This window comes from Orbicella faveolata, unplaced genomic scaffold (genome assembly GCF_042242905.1).
Source record: "Orbicella faveolata isolate gen_17 unplaced genomic scaffold, um_ofav_v1 contig_35, whole genome shotgun sequence".
Lineage (NCBI taxonomy): Eukaryota > Metazoa > Cnidaria > Anthozoa > Scleractinia > Merulinidae > Orbicella > Orbicella faveolata.
The window spans coordinates 209,736-229,219 of NW_028301564.1; the positions used below are offsets into that span (position 1 = coordinate 209,736).

The 19,484-nt window shown below is 38.1% G+C and overlaps 1 protein-coding gene across 1 annotated transcript; it reads left to right on the plus strand.

The window, feature by feature from the left end:
* Positions 1-34: 34 nt before the first annotated feature.
* LOC110056562 (ubiquitin-like modifier-activating enzyme 1) lies at positions 35-19,442 on the plus strand. The gene is made up of 35 exons (XM_020763066.2): positions 35-345; positions 453-520; positions 2,333-2,418; positions 2,992-3,074; positions 3,697-3,831; positions 4,219-4,325; positions 4,884-4,974; positions 5,101-5,184; positions 5,579-5,627; positions 5,797-5,894; positions 6,244-6,336; positions 6,771-6,824; positions 7,321-7,383; positions 7,870-7,980; positions 8,550-8,651; positions 8,751-8,831; positions 9,115-9,270; positions 9,521-9,617; positions 10,004-10,072; positions 10,161-10,243; positions 10,457-10,570; positions 11,057-11,121; positions 11,710-11,758; positions 12,333-12,479; positions 12,726-12,800; positions 13,170-13,233; positions 13,473-13,544; positions 14,036-14,092; positions 14,232-14,323; positions 14,821-14,913; positions 15,263-15,349; positions 15,446-15,550; positions 15,652-15,753; positions 18,099-18,199; positions 19,083-19,442. The coding sequence occupies exons 1-35, from the start codon at positions 229-231 to the stop codon at positions 19,216-19,218; spliced, it is 3,186 nt and encodes a 1,061-aa protein (XP_020618725.2). The 5' UTR covers positions 35-228; the 3' UTR covers positions 19,219-19,442.
* The last annotated feature ends 42 nt before the right edge of the window (positions 19,443-19,484 follow it).

The following is a 19,484-nucleotide window of genomic DNA, read 5'->3' on the forward strand; positions in this document are numbered from 1 at the left end:
AAGTTTGGAAGCAGCGTGGTTACCCAGCTTTATAAGGCCTGGCCACTCAATAGTCTCTCTCTTTCGACCTCACTAGGCGAGTCACGTTGGAAAACGTTAGTTTCCAGACGAAGTTCTCCGGTTTCTCTCAGCTGAACCTTTTGTGGGGCTTTTACGAAAGCAGCTGCACATCATCAGGAAAGAATAGAATAAAGCAAACACCGCCTTATAGTTTGATGAGTGCAGTAGATGTCATCATATCCTGATCAGGAGACGGTCGCAGCGCCTCCAGCGAAAAGACGGAAAACTTCTAACTCGGACGGTGTTACGAATTCTTTGTCCCAAGAAAATCATTCAGCAGAAAAGGTAAGAAAGAAGTTTATTTAACTTTGAGAGTTTATTCTTAAACATTTGCAGTTATCTGTTAGTGATAGTTTTTTTTGGAATCGTTTGCCTGTTCTCAATATATGCAGGCCTCTATGTCGGACGGAATTATGGACAATCAAATGCAGATAGACGAAGGACTTTATTCTCGGCAACTGTAAGTTAAGTTTTTACGTAAACAGTGGTGTGTTTAAAGAATTCATATATGGTGAATAAGGCGTGAAGATGATTGCAGCATCGCGAGCTTTGTACTTTCTCTTGTAGTTTCGTACTGAAGATCAAACCTGTGATTCGTGTTAAGTGCATTGAGTTAATTAGTCAGCACTTTCATTTTCAGTGCCAAGCGGTTTTGGTGTTTTGTCCATAATTATACCAAGATCTGAGAATTATGAATGTGCACTCTCCTTCTTACCCGTGCCTGGCTGACAGACATTTTTAGTCAGGATTTAACAGAAAATTCACAAACTGCACTTTTTTCTGCATTGGTTACATGCACCAATTCATCTAGTAAGCAAACAGTCAGAGTTCTCCCAGAAGTTTGTAGTAGACTAAAATAATTTGTTGTTGGCAGCACTAAGCACTCTAAAGCCCCAGCCAAGTGATTGCAACATTTCAGTGTAACATATCGCAACATTGTTGTGTGCAACATGTTGCGCGCATTTGACCACCCTGTTGCGACAGGGCAGGTGTGTTTTGCAGGTTGCAGATTGCAGATTGAAAAATCAACTTTTAAGTCCGAGTGAGTCTACCTAGCACTTTGGTTAGCCTGAATAGCACTCCAGCTAGCCTAAATTAGCTTAGGTTGCTTGCAGTTAGCCATTATACTGGGGTTTATTCGACTTCAACTCAAATAAACAAGTCATTTCAACCTGCAACCTGCAACCTGCAAAATATACATGCCACCTGCGACATATTTCAACATGATGGGTGTTGTTGGTTCAAGTTTCAAAATGGTCCAATTTTACATGCAACATTTGTGGATGTTGCATGATGTTGCACCTGTTTAGTCAGGTTAGTGTAACAGTGTTTCACCAGGGCATGCACACTAGTTTGATTGGTAACACCCAACATGTTGCAACATGTTGGAACAGGGTGGCCAAACACGTGCAACATGTCATCCCCAACAATATTGCATTATGTTGCAATTGTTTGGCCAGGCTTGCAAATACTGGGCCATAAATGTTTCAATATTTTTCATTGAAAAATTGCAATCATTAATTTGGCTGGGGTGTGACTTACAAGCTGAAAAGAGGGACAGCCCCATCCACTGGCTCTTATCAGAATACACATGTTATGTAATGCCAAAAGCATCATTTCCCAAGGGTCAATACCATAACCACTGCATATCTTAAAATTTTAATTACCATAATAGGAAAGACTCAACATCACAGTAAAGAAGCTTGAAGACCTCAAGGGAGATCACCGAACATTCTTTTGTAAAAACTAACTTCCAAGTTATTGCACAAATACATGTAGGGAAATAGGTGGGAGGGATGGGAAAGAGACAAAGAAAATAGGGTGAGTTATGTGTTGCTTGAAAGAGCAAATGACAGTGTAATTTAGGTTCTTTCAAAAAAAACAATGATAATAATAATAATAATAATGATAATAATGATAATAATAATGATAATAATAATCACATCTATAACAAAATTCCCGATCGTGATTGGTTCTCCATGCTCCTGTTTGTCACTTAATTGGCACGCGATCACTTGGATGTCCGATTACAGGTATCCAACTACAACCTTTTTGTACATGTAATTGGATACCCACATGATTCGCACTTCAATTATGTGCACTTTAATGGTTGACTTCAAAGTTTCTTACAGTTTTTTGAATTCATGGAAAGCGCTGCTGACTTTTTTCTCAAAAGAAGTTCCCCAAAGACGTTTTTAATTTCAAAATTTCTTATAAATACAATTAATTGGCTGTTTATGTTAACCACTAACATTTAGCATTTCCTTTTCAGATATGTTCTTGGCCATGAAGCCATGAAAAAAATGGCACTCTCCAATGTACTCATCTCAGGATTGAAAGGACTTGGAGTAGAAATTGGTGAAACATGCTTCTTGTTTCTTGTTTTTACTTTGGAAAATTTTTGAATGTATCCTATTTCATGTAAGGAAAAACTTGGAAAATATTGTGTTTAACATAGTTGGGTTTCATATTTAAAAGAGAAATTTTGTAAGCCATTTTAGCAAAGTTATAGGAGTGTTACTGAAATAGCACAACGAGAAAGTCAAAACTTGATCTAGTATCAGTAACTAGTACACACTATCAATTAGCAGATCTCTCAGAATTCCTCTTTGAGTTCTCAGTACTAATCAAGGCCATCTGTCTTTTGCATGTACATATATAATAAATTATGTCAGACAAGTTTCATGTTTATACAATGTAGCCACATGTAGAAATATATTATCTTCAAAAGTTTGTAAACAGAATTGTTGCGACAGGTTGTATTGTACACATGTAAATCGCTGGTAATTATCCTGCAAATGGCCATATTCTCCCAGAGGAGAGGCAGGACTAATAATGATGATCCTGCAAATTGCTGCTTTATGTAGAACCTGAGATTAAAGGTTTAAATGTAATCTTAAAACTCACAAAAGAAGTATCATTCATCTGCAGCTAAAAACGTCGTACTGGGTGGCGTAAAGTCAGTAACCCTTCATGATTCAGGAAATGTGGAAATGTCAGACTTGTCCTCTCAGGTGAATATTAAACTTATCTGCAACAATTAATTGATTTATACAAATGAATGTGCTGGTCTCAAGGGTTTAAAGGACTGTACTGACACAACATTTTATAATTAGTGGTTCCTTTTTATTGTTGAATGATTCTTAAATTTCAGGAGAATACCAGTTGGGTTTTCAGGCTGTAAGTACACAATCATACTTAGGATGTAAAATCACGGAGCCCATAAAATCTTAATGTCAGTGTTTCTGAAAAGGTCCTTATGCAATACATACAATATCCTTGTTCTGAAGGATTAAAGACTCTGAAACTATAGGCATCGCCCTTTCCACAGATTATACACACAGCGATCATTCTTCATAAAGAATAACTAGGAGGTAACTGAAGAACAATGTGGTCTGATAAACTAGTGCCAGGTCCCTCTCGGGCAAATCATGTTGTGCCCAGTCCCTTGTTTTGTAGCATTCTACTCCAGAAACAGTTAAAGAACCAGTAGAGATTTGAATGTTGTGCTCTGAGCAAATTTTTAACACGACTGTACTCTGTACTCAGACATTCAAATCAAGTTATTTTCCTGTTTAAACTCAAGCATTTATAAGTTTCAAAGATTGACAAGTGCTATTAATCTGGTTATTGCAGTTCTTTCTTCAAGGTGAGGACATTGGAAAGAATAGAGCAGAGGTTTCCTTGAGCAGAATATCAGAACTCAACAGTTATGTCAATATGTCTGTTCATGCCGGGCAGCTTACAGAAGAATTTTTAGGACAATTTCAGGTTGGTTTGAGGCAAACAGTAATAATTATTCCCTATTGGTTGGTTGATTCCAAACTTCAGGTCCCTGCTAACCAGAACTGTTCTAACCTCTGAAATTGCAAGTCCTTTTCTTTGAGATGTTGTTTAACAAAGTCTGGGTACCAACAACCTGCCTTGCAGTTACATGTCATTGTATTACTGTTGTTCTAATGAAGGTGACACAAAACATACATCGTGTACCATACTGGGAAATGAACACATGCCACCTATGGCACGAGGTTGACTTACACTGCACAAGCTGTGATGTTTCCACGTGCACCCTCTTGACTTCACATTGATGAATTTCCCAAGGTTGAAATTGATGTTGTAGTCCACGTATATGATAAGTGTCCGGATTTTCATTTTCAGGTTGTAGTACTTACCCAGTCTAGTCTAGAGGAACAAACTTGGGCAGGTGACTTTTGCCATGCAAGAGGAATTAAGTTTATTATTGCCGACACAAGAGGATTGTTTGGGTTAGTTTGATTTTGACCCACAATTAAACGCATTTTTTGTCAGAGCATAATGACAGAGAAAGGTTTTTACTCAATGCCAGTGCATGACAATTTAATTGATTCAGGACAACTTTTATAATTACAATGATGTTATAATCACTTTTTGTTTAATTTACTGCATTAATTACTTATGGAAGCTAGATATTTTGATGTGGTAAGTTATGTCATACTCCTTAATATATTTGTACTGTGCTGAAAATAAGATAATATAACAGTCTGTTTTGAAAGCTACATTCAGAGCTTCATGCTAAGTTACATATAGGTACATGATCTTTTCTACATGTGGCTCTGTTATCAATGTTAAGTCCCAATTTGAAAATTTAAAGTTATTGTGCAATCCAGGAAGTATTGCTCATGACATATTATTGAAATGGCAAGTCACAAGGGAGCCATTCATGTATCAGGGACACCTTGTGTAATGCAGTGAGCAGGCCAGTGAGTATTGCACAAGAGTGCATAGAATAGTGTAGATTTGTAACTAAATACTACAAAGTTTTATTTTAATTTTTTGGCTTTCAGTCAAATATTTTGTGATTTTGGTGAGAGTTTCACAGTTGTGGATACAAATGGAGAACAGCCTATTAGCAACATGATTTCCTCTGTCACTAAGGTACATAACATGTCAAACTGTTAGTAACTTTGTCACTTTTTAGGGTTGAGTGCAGGTTTAGTATTCTGTGTTACATTTGGCTTGTAAGGAAGTGATGAATATACAGTCATGTAATAATATTTTCAGGATGCAGATGGTGTTGTGACTTGTCTGGATGAACAAAGGCATGGCTATGAATCTGGGGACTTTGTCACATTCTCAGAAGTACAGGTACTAATAAAACAACTGCCTCCCTCTTCTTTCTTCCATCCTCCCTTCCTCCCTCTCTCTTTCCTTTCATCCATCCTTCCTTTTGTCTTTCTGTCTCTCCATTGGTCCTTCCTCACTCTTGTTCCTTCTTCCCTCTCTTCCTTCTTGCTTCCTGATTTCTTTACAAGGTCCTTGGAATCTATGAGGTTCATTACAGGACCTCACATACACTGCAAGATCCTGTTGCAGAGTGAATAATCCTTGGAAATCTTTTTGGATTCTAAAAGTGAAGATCCTCAGTGACTCTTGCAAAAAATTGTTGGTGATTCATTAATAGATCCTGATTAGGAGTATATTGAGTAAACCATAATGTGATATTTCACACAAACCTATGCTTGTTTTTCTTTACTTGTAGGGAATGACAGAATTAAATCAATGTGAACCACGAAAAATAAAAGTTTTAGGTAAATTACATTATGACTATCTAATACTAAACATAATTTTTGCATGCATTACTTAACATTGCAGAATTTTATGACAACTATAATAATTATTCTTGTATTGGGTTATGAACATTTTTGTTGCAATATGACACGTCTAGTGAATTGATGTACATGTATTCTTCCATGGCAGGTCCTTATACCTTCAGTATTGGTGATACGAGTGGGTTTACAGATTATCTTCGTGGTGGTATTGCTACTCAAGTTAAAATGCCCAAAATAGTCAAATTTGTAAGTACATGAATATTAATACACTGGTAATTAATTTTGTTTGTTTTCCTTTTCATTGCATTCCTGTCCCAGGTTTAACTCAAGGAATTGCCTTTTATGGTCCAACAATGGGAACATCTTTGTCTCAGGCCAGAACCATCCACACTGGCCATTGATCAACCTTAAAAAACACTATCATTATTATAACTTACAAGATGACAAGATAATAACAGGTTTTATTCAAGACTATGAAAATAAAATACAAGAAAAGCTATGTAATTTTTTTTTTCTTTTTATTGGATGGTGTGAAACTTTACACTTAAAAAGTGCTATGAATTAATTTTTGGGGGCATTTTCTTGTCTCCGTTAGAAATCATTTAGTGAGTCTCTCATGGCACCAGAGTTTGTACTGACAGACTTTGCAAAAATGGAACGACCTGGACAGCTTCACCTGGGATATATAGTAAGTTGTATGTAACTACTGTCACATGCTTACGCTAATCCTAATGCTCTGATGTCCACGTAACGACTTGGACAGCCTCACCTGGGATATATTTAACCATTATTCCATAAGAGCACTCTTGCATGTATGAAATAGTAGATAGCCAACAAGGCGCATAGCTCCCTCAAGCACAAGCAGAACAATGTTTTTTAAAACGTCCCAAAATTATAGAAAACTAGACTGAAATAAAAATAAAAACGGTACAATGGCTCATAACTCATGATGGCTAAGTCAATGAAAACCCTTGAATTGCATTATCCAATGATGCAGCTTTTAATAAAGTAAGTTATGTGTAATTACTGTCACATGTTACCCTAAACCCAATGCTTTGGTGTCCACCTAACAAGGACAGTAATTCTAACACTTTTTAACCAAATGTCTGTTTATTCAATTAGGCACTGCATAAATATGAGAAAGAACATGGAGCTCTGCCAAGACCAAGAAATGAGGTATGTTGCAATGGTGAAAAGTTCGGTGCAAAAATCCAACACTTGTACGGAAGCTACATTGTAATGTTTGATTAATGTTTCAGCAAAGTTTGGAGACCTTGTTGTTAGTTTCAGGTGTCAGGTCAATTAACTTCCTTCCAAACATGACAGTCACTATGTTTTTATTAACTTTTTAAGAGTTTAACAGAAATCATTACTAGTGAAGGGTAAAGTCTGCTTTTGAGGCCACATGATACAGAATCCAGTACACTAACCATTAGGCCACAATCTGCTCCTCGCAATTAATACATTTACAAACCTTTCACAGCTTACCTCACAATCCCACTTTAATAAAGAGATCCCTGCCTTTAACTACACCCTCACTACAACATACTCTTCTGCAGTTGCTTTCAAACTCTCTCAAGTGCTTTTCTATTTTGAAAGGCCATGATAATTTCCAAGTTTCCTTTCACTGAAAAGCAACAATTTACCAGGCTGTGTCTTTTCATTTCCAAAGGAAGATGCCAAGAAGTTTATAGCACTAGCCAAGAAGATTAATTCGGAAAAGATATGCTTGCAAGTGAGCAAAGTTGAATATTTCCAACTATAATACATTAAATGCTGTGTGAGCAGGTCATGTGGTTTTTGTTAAGCTGGTTGTTAAATATCAGGTACAATGTTTCCAGTATTTTTGCTGGTACAATATATAAGGGTGAAATAATTAGAACACTGATACGGTATCTTCAACCATATTATACTTCAGCATAATAGTTATTCACTGTCTTAAAATCTTAGTGTTTGTTTTTATATAACTACAAGTTTAACAGTAACAGGTTACTGTCAAGTGTTACCCTCAGTAAACAGTAGGTCTTAGTTTACATTAAATCTGTCTGTGACAGTGACAAAGGATCTCCTTATGTAAGGTGTCATCTTTGGCTAATGGGAGGTGTCCATTGATGGAGGATTTACCCTAGTTGCCTTCTACCTTCACACTTGATGTGAAAGTATATATTAGATAATTGTAATTAGTATTCCTGTAAATAAAAGTGACTGCATTCTTGTTTAGGTAGACGAAGTTGATGAGAGCCTGTTGATGCAGCTAGCATATAATGCTAGAGGTGACATTTGTCCCATGCAGGGAGTTATTGGAGGAATTACTGCCCAGGAAGTCATGAAGGTATGGCCTTATGTACTACCTAAGCATGAAAAGGATTATGTATGTATGTATGTAGTCATGAAGGTATGTTCCATTGTATAGGTTATGATGGCACTGTGTTACAGCACCCGCCATCTTGGTTCAGAGTATTGAAAGGTCTGTGAGGACCTAAGGTGTTGATGGCACTGCCTGTTATTGTGTGGTTCCAGAAAATAGCCATACCTCCCCCATGAAAGTGGTTTTTTTAAGACCCCCTCCCCACCCCCCACCCCTCTGGAAATTCTATTAAGCTTCATACATCCCTTTATTTTTTTTGTCCTTATAGCCCCCCCCCCCCCCCCCACCTCTCCACCCCCAGGAAATTCCAATCCCTTCTGTGGGAGGAGTATGGACATTTTCTAAAACTGCACATTGTAACATTTCCTTTGACCCCAAAGAAATTGTATAAAATGTATAGTGTTACAGCTCATTGTTCCATTAAAATGCATTATGATTTGTTACCTACATTGCATTGTTGCGAGCTGAACACTTATGAAGTTTTGTGAGGATTTTTTGAACTACTTCAACTTGTTTGCTTTTAATGCGTTTAGGCATGCAGTGGAAAGTTCAACCCCATCTTTCAGCTTCTTTACTTTGACAGTCTGGAATGCTTACCTGAAGAAGGAGACATATCTGAAGCCTCATGCCAACCTGTATGTTAATTGCCACTTGTTAAAATGTCAAAATATACTGTGATTTTCAATGGAATATACTTTGATTACTTTGTCACACTATTTTGTTGTGTTTTTCAGACTGGATCAAGATATGATGCACAAGTTGCAGTCTTTGGAAGTGAATTCCAAAAGAAACTGTCAGAACAGAAGTACTTTATTGTAAGTGGACTAAAAGCATCATTCTGGATCTTCCATTTTGCACAAAGTTTACTCAAAGGGAACACCATGTTTGGGTTCAATTTTGCCAACTGGTGGTTATAATGGGGAGGTCATGAGATTGCTATGCATCACCTGAAGTTCTAAGAGAAAGGCTGCTCACCCCATAATTAACTTCTTTCAAATGGACAGCTTGGTGCACTGTTACTTTTTACATTGTTACTGCATGAGTCTGTGTTTAAAACCTTTATTAACGACCTTTGCTTTCCTCTTTTACTCTGGTAAGGTTGGTGCTGGTGCCATTGGATGTGAACATCTTAAAAACTTTGCCATGATGGGAATAGGTTGCAGTGTTGCAGGTCAAGTGTTTGTCACAGATATGGACACCATCGAGAAATCAAACCTGAACAGACAGTTCCTGTTCAGACCAGGAGATGTGCAGGTTATAGTCATGTCATACAATCTACTCTGTCTTAACTTTTCATTTCTAACTGTGCGTGGTGTTTTGTTTCATCCAATGTATTGGAGGACGGCGACTGGTTATCTATCATGTGGAATGTTCCTTTACATTCAAAAGTATTACACAGATTCTGTGTTTTGCTGACTTATAGGTTTTGTGAGTTTCATTTTTGCTTGGCATGCAATTATCAAACCACCTCAAAGTCGTCAAAATACTTGTTTTATTTTTGTAGCAAATGAAATCAGAAGTTGCAGCAAGAGCAGTGAAAGTCATGAATCCTGAGATCAATATTACAGCTCACCAGAACAGAGTTGGACCAGAAACAGAAAGTATCCTTTACAACACTACCAAAACAATTTAGTTTATTGTTATTTTATTTTTGTTGTGTTGGCATTTTAGGTTTGTTATTTTGCCGTTTTATATGATTACTCATTTTTTATATGACTGAGAAAATTACGAAAACGTGCGTTAATTTGCACTGCAGTGCAAATGAAACATTAGCGATAAATTGGCCTGTTCTCAGCCAATCACAATGAAGTAATTTTCTCAGTCATATTACAAGCTGGGTGTCGTGTGACTTCAACTCCTTAGATGGTATAGTGCCTGTTTGATTATGGTGATTATTATTATCATTATTTTTTTCATTGTTATTAGACGTGTAACTTTTTCAAGCCAACTCTTACTAAAGGAAAGTAATTATTCTTTAACTGGTAAGAAATATACAATGATGATTTCTTTGAAGCTCTTCATGGTGTGACGAACGCGTTGGATAACATTGATGCTAGTAAGTGTTCTAGCTCTCATTTGTCTGAAGCAGGAAATGTTGCGACTGCTTGGTTAGGTTTCAATTTAGCGTTTTTCTCCCTGTTCAGGAATGTACATGGACAGGAGGTGTGTATACTATCACAAACCACTCTTGGAATCAGGAACCTTGGGAACAAAAGGAAATGTCCAGGTATTATGTTCAAACTGTAACTGGCATATTGCGACTTGTTACTCAACTGAGGCAAAAGTCTAACTTGCTTCCTTTGTTCGGTTTTATTTTTGCTCGTATCATACATTGTGTGTAGTATTATAGTGTATGCTTGTGAAAGCTAAGTCGTCCCATGGCGCGGCATGGACTGATCATGACGAAGTGAGAGCTAATCGATGGTGTGTGTTTCTTCAGGTTGTGCTGCCTTTCCTGACAGAATCTTACAGCTCCTCGCAGGATCCACCAGAAAAATCCATTCCTATTTGTACTCTGAAGAATTTCCCCAATGCCATTGAACATACTTTACAGGTAGAAAAGAAATCTTGACCAGCCGTATAAAAGGCATTCGTCTAGAATAACGAATAATAATTCATCAAGTTTAAACAAAGGAAACCATAACCGTGACGGTGTTTGGATATCTGATATTAATAAGCACACATTTTTACGATTTTGTTTTTCTGTTTTCTCTTTAGTTTTAGCTTCGATTGAGAAGATATATTTTAAACACTTAAGACATTCTATGACGACAATACCAAACACCTTAAAGTTCGTCAAAAATACTCCTCTACGCATCGTATTTTCAACTGACTTCTCGGTGTTTGGAAATGTGGTCAAACACGATCTTTCGTGTCTGATATATACTACTTCAAGTTTAACTCGGACTCCATCGAAATTGTTCAAAACTTGTTCGACACTGTTCACGAAATTAGAATCCGTAGTTTTTGAATTTTTATCCGTAGCATTTCATAACAATTTGTGGTATTTTAATGCAATAATGTGATTTATCATGTATAGTGGGCAAGAGATGCGTTTGAAGGTCTCTTCACTATTCCTGTGGAGAATGTTAACCAATTTCTCAGGTCAGTTGTGGTTGAACTTGGCCAGCAGCATCTGATTTGTGATTTCATGATACGTTAAAACTGTGGATCATGTTACATACAGATTTTGGGCCGCATATGACGGCATTTTAACAAATTAAACAACGTTCAATTTTGGCGAAGTACATGTTCACTGTACATGCAGTTACATAACCTCGACTTTAGAGTGTAGATCCCAACGGCTGCAAGAGTATAACATTTTACCACGAGTTTTCTTCCCGCAAATAATAAGAAAATACAACATTCACTGTATTACCTAACCCTAACCTAACCCTTGGCTGTAGTGGTCACCCTGCCTAATAAAAAATTTTGTGTATGTAAATATTTTAGTTAGGCGAAGTTCAATAAAATAAAATAATAGTTGTGCCGTTTTGTGGGTAGAGGAGCACTGTGCTTGTCAACTTTACGAGGAACGTTTTTGTTGTTTTAATTTCGCCAAAACGTATTTGTTGTGCTTTTAAACTGACGACGGTTAACACATGTTTTACGTCATAATGACTGATGCACGCAGGCACAGTGATCTTTAACTACATCTCCAAACTGATAATTATTGTTTTGTGTATTATGTAGCGACCCAAAGTTTGGTGAAAGGACAGACAAGCTCCCTGGGATGCAAGCGGTAAGTTTTCTTCGTTAATTGTCTTACAGAAGACAAAGGGATAAAATCCGGCACTAAACAGGACGAAGCAAGATATCAAAGTGTTCACGGACTTAAGTACTGAGGTCCAAACTTGCCTCAATCAATACCATACCTCCCCACCCCCCACCCCCCACCAAGTGATAGAGCAAATGAACGAAGCCAGTTCAAATTGGCTCTGATAAATCAATAGGAACCGAGTAAAAGGCTTTCAGTAACCGTGAAAGCGTCAGATATAAAGTTCATACAGCCAGAGGAGAAGACACTTAGTCGCTAGCCGAATAATAGATACTTCCATAGGTTTTGCTGATATTAAAGAAAACTTTTGACTGTGAACACACGCGAACTTACTGAACTAGATCGATTAATCATGAAGGAAAATACAAGACAGACCTTAAAACTGTATGAACTGTTGGTCGCACTCAAATACGAAGAAGAGTTAGGATTTAGGGTTAACATGAAAGTTGAAGAAAGCTGTCAATATGCAAATGGCAACTCTTGTTCTCGTTTAGCGTAGGATTTGAACTCATATATTTTCCCATTTATTGTTGCACAGGCTGAAATTTACGAGAGCATAAAGAAATGTCTTGTTGACGACAGGCCGCGTGAGTTTGCTGACTGTGTGAGCTGGGCCAGAGTACAGTTCCAAGAAAACTACCACAACACAATCAAACAACTGCTGTATAACTTTCCTCCTGACCAGGTTTGGTTTTATCGTCTTCACTTGAACTTTACTTGAACTTTAAGGAGCTGCATTACGTTAACTACCTTTGAATAGAGCAAAATCTTGTAACCAAAGAGGTAATATTACGCCAAAAATGAAACAAGAATGGTTAATATTTGGTAAGATTGAGACAAATTTCCTTCCGTGACGTGGCGTTTTATGAACTTTAAAGTTGTAACCACTTTACAAACCGTTATGATGTGTTTCGTTTGGATTTCCTTGCAGGTGACCAGCTCAGGGCAGCCATTTTGGTCTGGTCCTAAGCGTTGTCCTCATCCTCTGGAGTTTGATCCTTGTGAGGTTAGCTTTTGGGAGGTTTTTAAGTTTGCATCCATCACCTCTCCTATGTTCCTTCTCCTTTTACTACACCTATCTACCCACTAAACAAGTGCGATTGTCACGTAAGGGTACCTGTGTCACGCAGTGACTCGTTTGGCCAGTTCCAAGCTCTTAACTTGTGAGCTAGAGGAGGTTATAGCGGCAGGCGTCGCCGCAAATAAAGTAACAAACTCTCTCTTCCCTCTCAAGGAAGTATAAGCTTGTCTTTGCTGTTTTATGAGAATAGTTTTTTTTATTATTTTCAATTTTTTACAAAAATCTAGAACGGTAATCTCTGAAAACTTCGTGTGTATCACTGTTATTTTACAATGAACTGGTTTCATCTTTTAGCATACTCACATGGACTATATTGTTGCTGCTGCCAACTTGAGAGCATACATGTTTGGAATAAAAGGTAAATTTTTGATTGACGCTTTCTCGGTTTTTTGTTACGTAGGTATTTCACTTCGTAATAACCAATCAGAACCCTTCTTGAGCTGAATGACAGCATTTGCCAAGGCTGTCTGATTCTTCTAATAATAATATCAATTATTTTTGTTTATTTTTGACTATAAGCTGCAAACGAACAGTGCGTTTTTCCTTCACTTGTCAGTGACTTACATTTTTTAAGTGGGTGCTTTTCTTCTCTCATAGGTTCAAGAGACCACAAGCTCATTCTTGATAGTTTGAAAACTGTCAAGGTGGCAACGTTTAAACCCAGATCAGGTTGGTTGTTAGTTTGTACTGGGTTCATTTTGTAGGGTCTCCTTCAGTCAGTTTAAACTATTCCCATATGTTGTTGTCGTTTTTGTTCGTGCCTATGTGCCATATCTCAATATTTTCAACGCACGCAACGCAAGATACTGTGAAGATATTAATTCAATAGAAAAGATACTTAAACGAGGCATGAACCTTAAATTTGTTCTCGAATCACTCGGCAAATTGAAGGCAACAGAAGCTGCACGAACGATGAGCTTAAAAAGAAAACTGAGAGAGATCTTGGCTATTTGATTTTGACACTTCTAGGAAGGAGATATATGCCAAAGGCCGTCAAAGTTTACATCTGATTTTGTGTGACATCTGTTGAGGCAAAAAAGAAAGAACTACGGTGACATGACAGAACGTTTCGTTTCTGTTCATGTGTGTGTTTGTGGGTGTGTGTGTGTGTTTATCTTTGTGTTTATCTTCTTTGTGTTTACCTTCCATTTTATTTGAAGGCGTGAAAATTTCTGTCACCGACGAAGAGGCAGCCCAAGAAAGCTCAGGAAATATTGGTTAGTCACTCTGTTTAAAATAAGAGGACCAACAATGTCTTTCTCAAATTCAACATTCGTACTTGATGTAAAGTTTTCTTTCAAGCGTTGTCGTAGTTTTGCAGAGGTTGTTATCGCCTCACATGTTACCTATTTGCAGATGAAGAAGACCTTGAAAAGACGAAAGCCGCTGTTGTGGCAGCAAAAGAGCGCATGCCAAACTTCAAGATGCTGCCAGTTGAATTTGAAAAGGTTTGATACATTCGTTCTTTTAATTCTTTTTGTTTTCTATACTGACTGACGTCTTATGATTTGTCTGACTGATTTCCATAAACCTTGGTAATTTAGCCGGAGTGGCAGTCAACATTCGAGTGTCCCATGAACAGAGAAGCAGTCACTTCAACATCTGCTCCTAACTTTACAACTTAGCCTTCAGTTCATGCGTACATTTAGAAATCTGCGACCTGATCATGTTTCTGACTTTCTTCAGTCTTAGAACTAGTGTGGCTTTTAAAATTCTCGTCGAAAAATTTCCCCGAGTCACGAATCTTACCCTCTTCACGTCAGCTTGTCACCATCAGAACTGACTACAATCCCTCTGCCACCCCTCACCCCTTCCCGATCCCTGTTGATTGGTTCCTAATATTAACTGCTTGTGATAACGGGAGTTCGTAAATACTATTTCTGGAGACGTTTAGTAAATTATTAACGCTTGTTAACTGTCCGTGTCACTGTGCATTTGTCTGTAGGATGATGACACGAATTTCCATATGGACTTCATAGTAGCAGCCTCCAACTTAAGAGCGGCTAACTATGACATTCCACCGGCTGATCGACACAAGGTAATCCATCTTACTTGTAATATCTTTTGGGGCAGAACACTGCACTTGACAACCAGCTAAACTTGTAACAGGCCTAGCATCAACTGGAGTGACAAGTAATCAACTTGTAATTAGCCTCCACCAGTTTACTGCAGTTTGCAATAGTGTATGCGCTCATCAACTTACGATGTAATTGCCGTCCTGTTGGCGAATTCCTCGGGAAATGCCTGTATATGTTTATCTAAATCATTGTTGATTATAATTCAGAATTTCGAGGTAAAAAAAAGATCAGATGCGTGAAAACATTTCAGGTCAAATAATTAAGAAAGAGAGTTTACTTGTGATAATTTATTTCTTTTTCGCTTGATAGAGTAAATTGATTGCTGGAAAGATTATCCCTGCCATCGCTACCACAACCGCCCTGGTAAGCGGTCTGGTGGCACTTGAGTTGTACAAGGTAAGCTTTTGACTTCATCCATCTTTTGATATCTACCCCTGCTCGCGCAGATTTCAACAGCAATTTTTATGCTGATTTCATTTGTGGATATTTCAGATCGTTCAAGGAAATAAGAAACTGGAGACCTTCAAGAACGGGTTTATAAATCTTGCCTTGCCGTTCTTCGGATTTTCTGAGCCGATCCCCGCACCGAAAAACAAGGTAACTTTACTGGGTACAAGCGGACAAAACGTGTCTCAATTGAGTTAATGCTGTTAGTTTTGAGTTGTCAGGCGATAACTATCTCCATTTCGTCGTTTTAGTATTACGACAAGGAGTTTACGCTTTGGGATCGGTTTGAAGTCAACGGTCTGAAAGACGATGGCAGCGAGATGACTATGCAGGACCTTTTTGATTACTTCCAGGTAACTTAGAAAATCGCTTTGTAAAGGGTGGCGCTAAATTTTAGGTTCGAGTTGTTTTAACAGGAACTGCCAAGGAAAAAGGTAGAGAGGTTATCTGCCTCCAAGGAGAAGTTGTGCCATGATATATGAAGTCTTTTTTGCCAAGGATGAAGCAACCTTCAAAGCCCAAAAAACTTGAAAATGATAGTTTAGCAACGATGAAGCGTGTGGCACGCATTTTCCCGCGACTGCGAGTGGCACGCGCGATGAAGCGCACGGCACGCGTTTTCCCGCGCTATTCCCGCGGTTGCAAGTAGCACACGTGTTTGTCAACCTCAGCTGATAATTACGGTAGAAGTAAAAAATAAAGAAAACATAACAGTCCAACAGAATTTACTCAAAAACAACCAGTCGTGGGGACAGCCATTTGGAAAAAGGCTATGTATGTTCTCTCTTGACCTTGGAATCATGTCAATGATAATCCTGGACACAAGCTCTGAAATGTAAATGCTCAAGAAGACTGTGAGATATGGTGGAAAGCTTCGTTTGCTTTACATTTCCGACCTTGTAACGAGAAACGTTAGGTATCAGGCAGGAGCCATAATCGGGGACGGAGACCGTAAGTCTTGGGATCCGCGCGCACCTATGATATGGGACAATTTTTCTATTTTTAGAACAAATTGCGCCATCCTGACGTCATATATCCGCGCGGATCCACGCACATGTCGGGGGCTCTCGCGTGGATGTTGTCACGTTGCGTGATCAAATGGTGAGAGTTGAGAGATCTTGAGGGATTATCTTGCGTATTTTTCACAGCGATGGCAGGGAATAAGGCAGGGAATACGAACCAGGGCGCCTATATGTAGTTTTATGCTCTGAGCTAACGGAAAAGGTGGGTTTTTCAGGACTTCAATCTCGCGCTGGGAATGAATAATAAGATCTGGTCGCGCTAGTTGTAAGCTTACGCGTATGTTTTTGCGTTTGTTCTGACAAGAAAACTCTCTACTCTGGTATCGAGTTAATTTGTGAGTTTCTCAGACAATGGTTAATCATAACCAAAACCTGTTTTGATGGTTTCTTATTGTTTCTGCTTGTTTGGTGAGTTTGCAAAAGTTTTTGAAAGGAAAGTCTGACGCGTACAATTAGCTCATTTGCATAGTGCAGCTCGTGCACTTTCAAGTCCGAGTCGGTGTTTTCAATTGTCAACAAATCTTGACAAAGATTTCTTTCGTTATCTTTTGTGCTGAGATGCTGCAACAAATTTCACGAACGCAAAAAATGCTACTAATATCATGTGTGTTTCTTCAACATAAGCGTAGTGAAGTTTTACACTGCGAAAATGAAAATAAACAAGGAGTTTTGATAACTCGATCAACAAAATCGAAATCGTTATTCGAAGTTGACTAAAGAAAGCGTCAACGTAACTTTGCTGATTATTTTTGCTTTATTCACATATTTTCAGCTAAGCTTTTATTATGTTCTCAAACATTTATCAATCTTAAACATATTTAAGAACTATAGAATTATTGTTTGAGTTCGATGTACGTTTTCACACGAAAGTGCGGCGTAAGTACAATTTGTCATGTTTACTGACTGTACAAAACACGCATCGGCGGGCGCTCTCATTCATCGACAACAGAGAATTTGGTGGATTTTTACACGAGTAAAACTGAGCAGTATCTACGAACGTAAAGTTGTTGGGCCTTGATGAAACAGCAAGCGTTGCTTACAATTCAGGCGAAACTCAAACTGACCAAACTAGCAATTATTTTGTTTCACTTTTCAGTCGCGATGGACTGGCAAATTGCTCGCAAGCGTGTGGCAAGAGGAGCTAGGAAACTATGAAGTCCTAAAGCTCTGCTATATCTAAATATATCCAGCTAGTTTTTTGCTGTGTAATGGAAAAGCTGTTAATCTTCAACATATGTGAAATTTAAAGTGGAGTAATGTACAGCTCATGTAAAAGAAGCATCCGTCGGAACACAACTTGGTCAGCGATATATATAAGCTTGAAGCGGAACATACCTAAATTCGACACTGTCTTACTTCACTCAAACTGGAGCAGCTTACGACGAAAATAGTGGAGAAAAATTCCAACAGACGTAAACGCGTTGAGTTGTGGGCCAAAAACATGAAAAATTTCGGAATTTCGGACGCCACTTCCCTCGCGCGACATCCGCAAAAATCCTCGCAGCATGTACGCGCGTGTGCCGCAGGCGATGGCGCAATTTGTTCTAAAAATAGAATTATTGTCCCATATCATCGGGACAACCCCAATACTAGAAATGGCGCGCGCTTACGGTCTCCGTCCCCGATTATGTCTCCTGGTATCAGGACAAATATTTTTTTTTCTTTTCTTTGTCTAGAATGAGCACGAGCTTAAAGTAACTATGCTTTCCCAAGGAGTTTGTATGTTGTACTCATTCTTCATGCCTCCTGCGAAGATGAAGGAAAGACTTGCCACACAGTATGTGACGTTTGTTGTCTTGTTCCTCCATTCACTCTTCACCGATATACATTAAGCACGCTAACCAATTTACTGCGCGAGAAAAAGAAAATCTCACTGATATTGTTATTTTCAATCGCTGGATTTTTTATCTTTTGCTCGAAGGTGTGCCCTGTAAGTAACTTGATAGTAAATACAGTAAAACCTGGATGTAAGAACCTAGTGGTTTAAGAAACTGCTGGCAGATATTTGGCATTTCAATACCCAAAAATATAAGAACATGTTGAACCAAGCAAGATCAAGCAGGTTCTTATATGTGGGTTACAGTTAAATTCTGATAAACATTTTAATCAAGGAATGTGAGTGAGATTTGTAAATTTATTTTGCAAGAAAATACATGTACATAATATCGTTGTGAGCAAATACTGTATATTTCAGGATCAAACCCAAGTTTATTTATTATTTGGCTATGAACAACTTTATCTCCTTCACAGAAATTGAAAACTTAACTAAGAACTTGCCTAGTCTAAATTGCCAATAACTACCCCAAAATACAAGAACCTATTTTGCCAAACTTCAAAATATGTAGGTTCTTTACACGCGGGTTTTTACTAGAGAACATATTTTGTGTCTGTGTGTGTTTTTTTTTTGTTTGTTTGTTTGTTTTTTTTTTGCCTCTAATAAAGAGCAACTGCACAGTCACTCTCCCCACCCCCTACCCCCGTCAGAAAAATTTCAGACTTAAACTGGATTCAAATCCAGTCCCTTTGTCGGTTCATATACACTCGATCAATTCTAGTTTTTATCACCCCCGTGAAACGGTTGATTTTGCCTTGATTGTTAAGTTTAGGCGGTTTCTAACTTGTTTTTTTCTTTTCTCTCTTCACTCGTTTCCCCTCAACAGGGTTTCTTTGGCTGTGGAAAAGGTTTCTAAGAAAAAAATTAAACCTTACGTCAAAGCCCTGGTCCTCGAGCTTTGTTGCAATGATAAAGAGGATGAGGATGTCGAAGTCCCGTATGTGCGCTACCGTTTCCGGTAGACTTTACATAAAGTGCCGTATGCGGCTACCAGTCCCACGCGCACCTACAAATACCAAAAAGAAAGGAAAAGTTACTATTTAGTTAGAACAATAACGCATCTGACTGGGGCATATGAAGTCCCTGTGGTACCAGTGTATTTAGTTTAGTTCTGTTTTTTGCTACTTATTATCTCCTGTGTGAAAGCACCTTTGAATTAATAAAGAAAACCACGTCAGTAGAAAAAGTGTGTGTTTCTTCCCACCTAAACTCTATTCCATTCAAATTT

Excerpts from the sequence above, each read along its gene's own strand:
- LOC110056562 (XM_020763066.2), top strand. The coding sequence starts at position 229 with ATGTCATCATATCCTGATCAGGAGACGGTCGCAGCGCCTCCAGCGAAA. Across the intron at positions 3,075-3,696 it reads TGTCAGACTTGTCCTCTCAG|TTCTTTCTTCAAGGTGAGGA; the intron begins GTGAATATTAAA and ends TGGTTATTGCAG. Across the intron at positions 6,337-6,770 it reads AGCTTCACCTGGGATATATA|GCACTGCATAAATATGAGAA; the intron begins GTAAGTTGTATG and ends TTATTCAATTAG.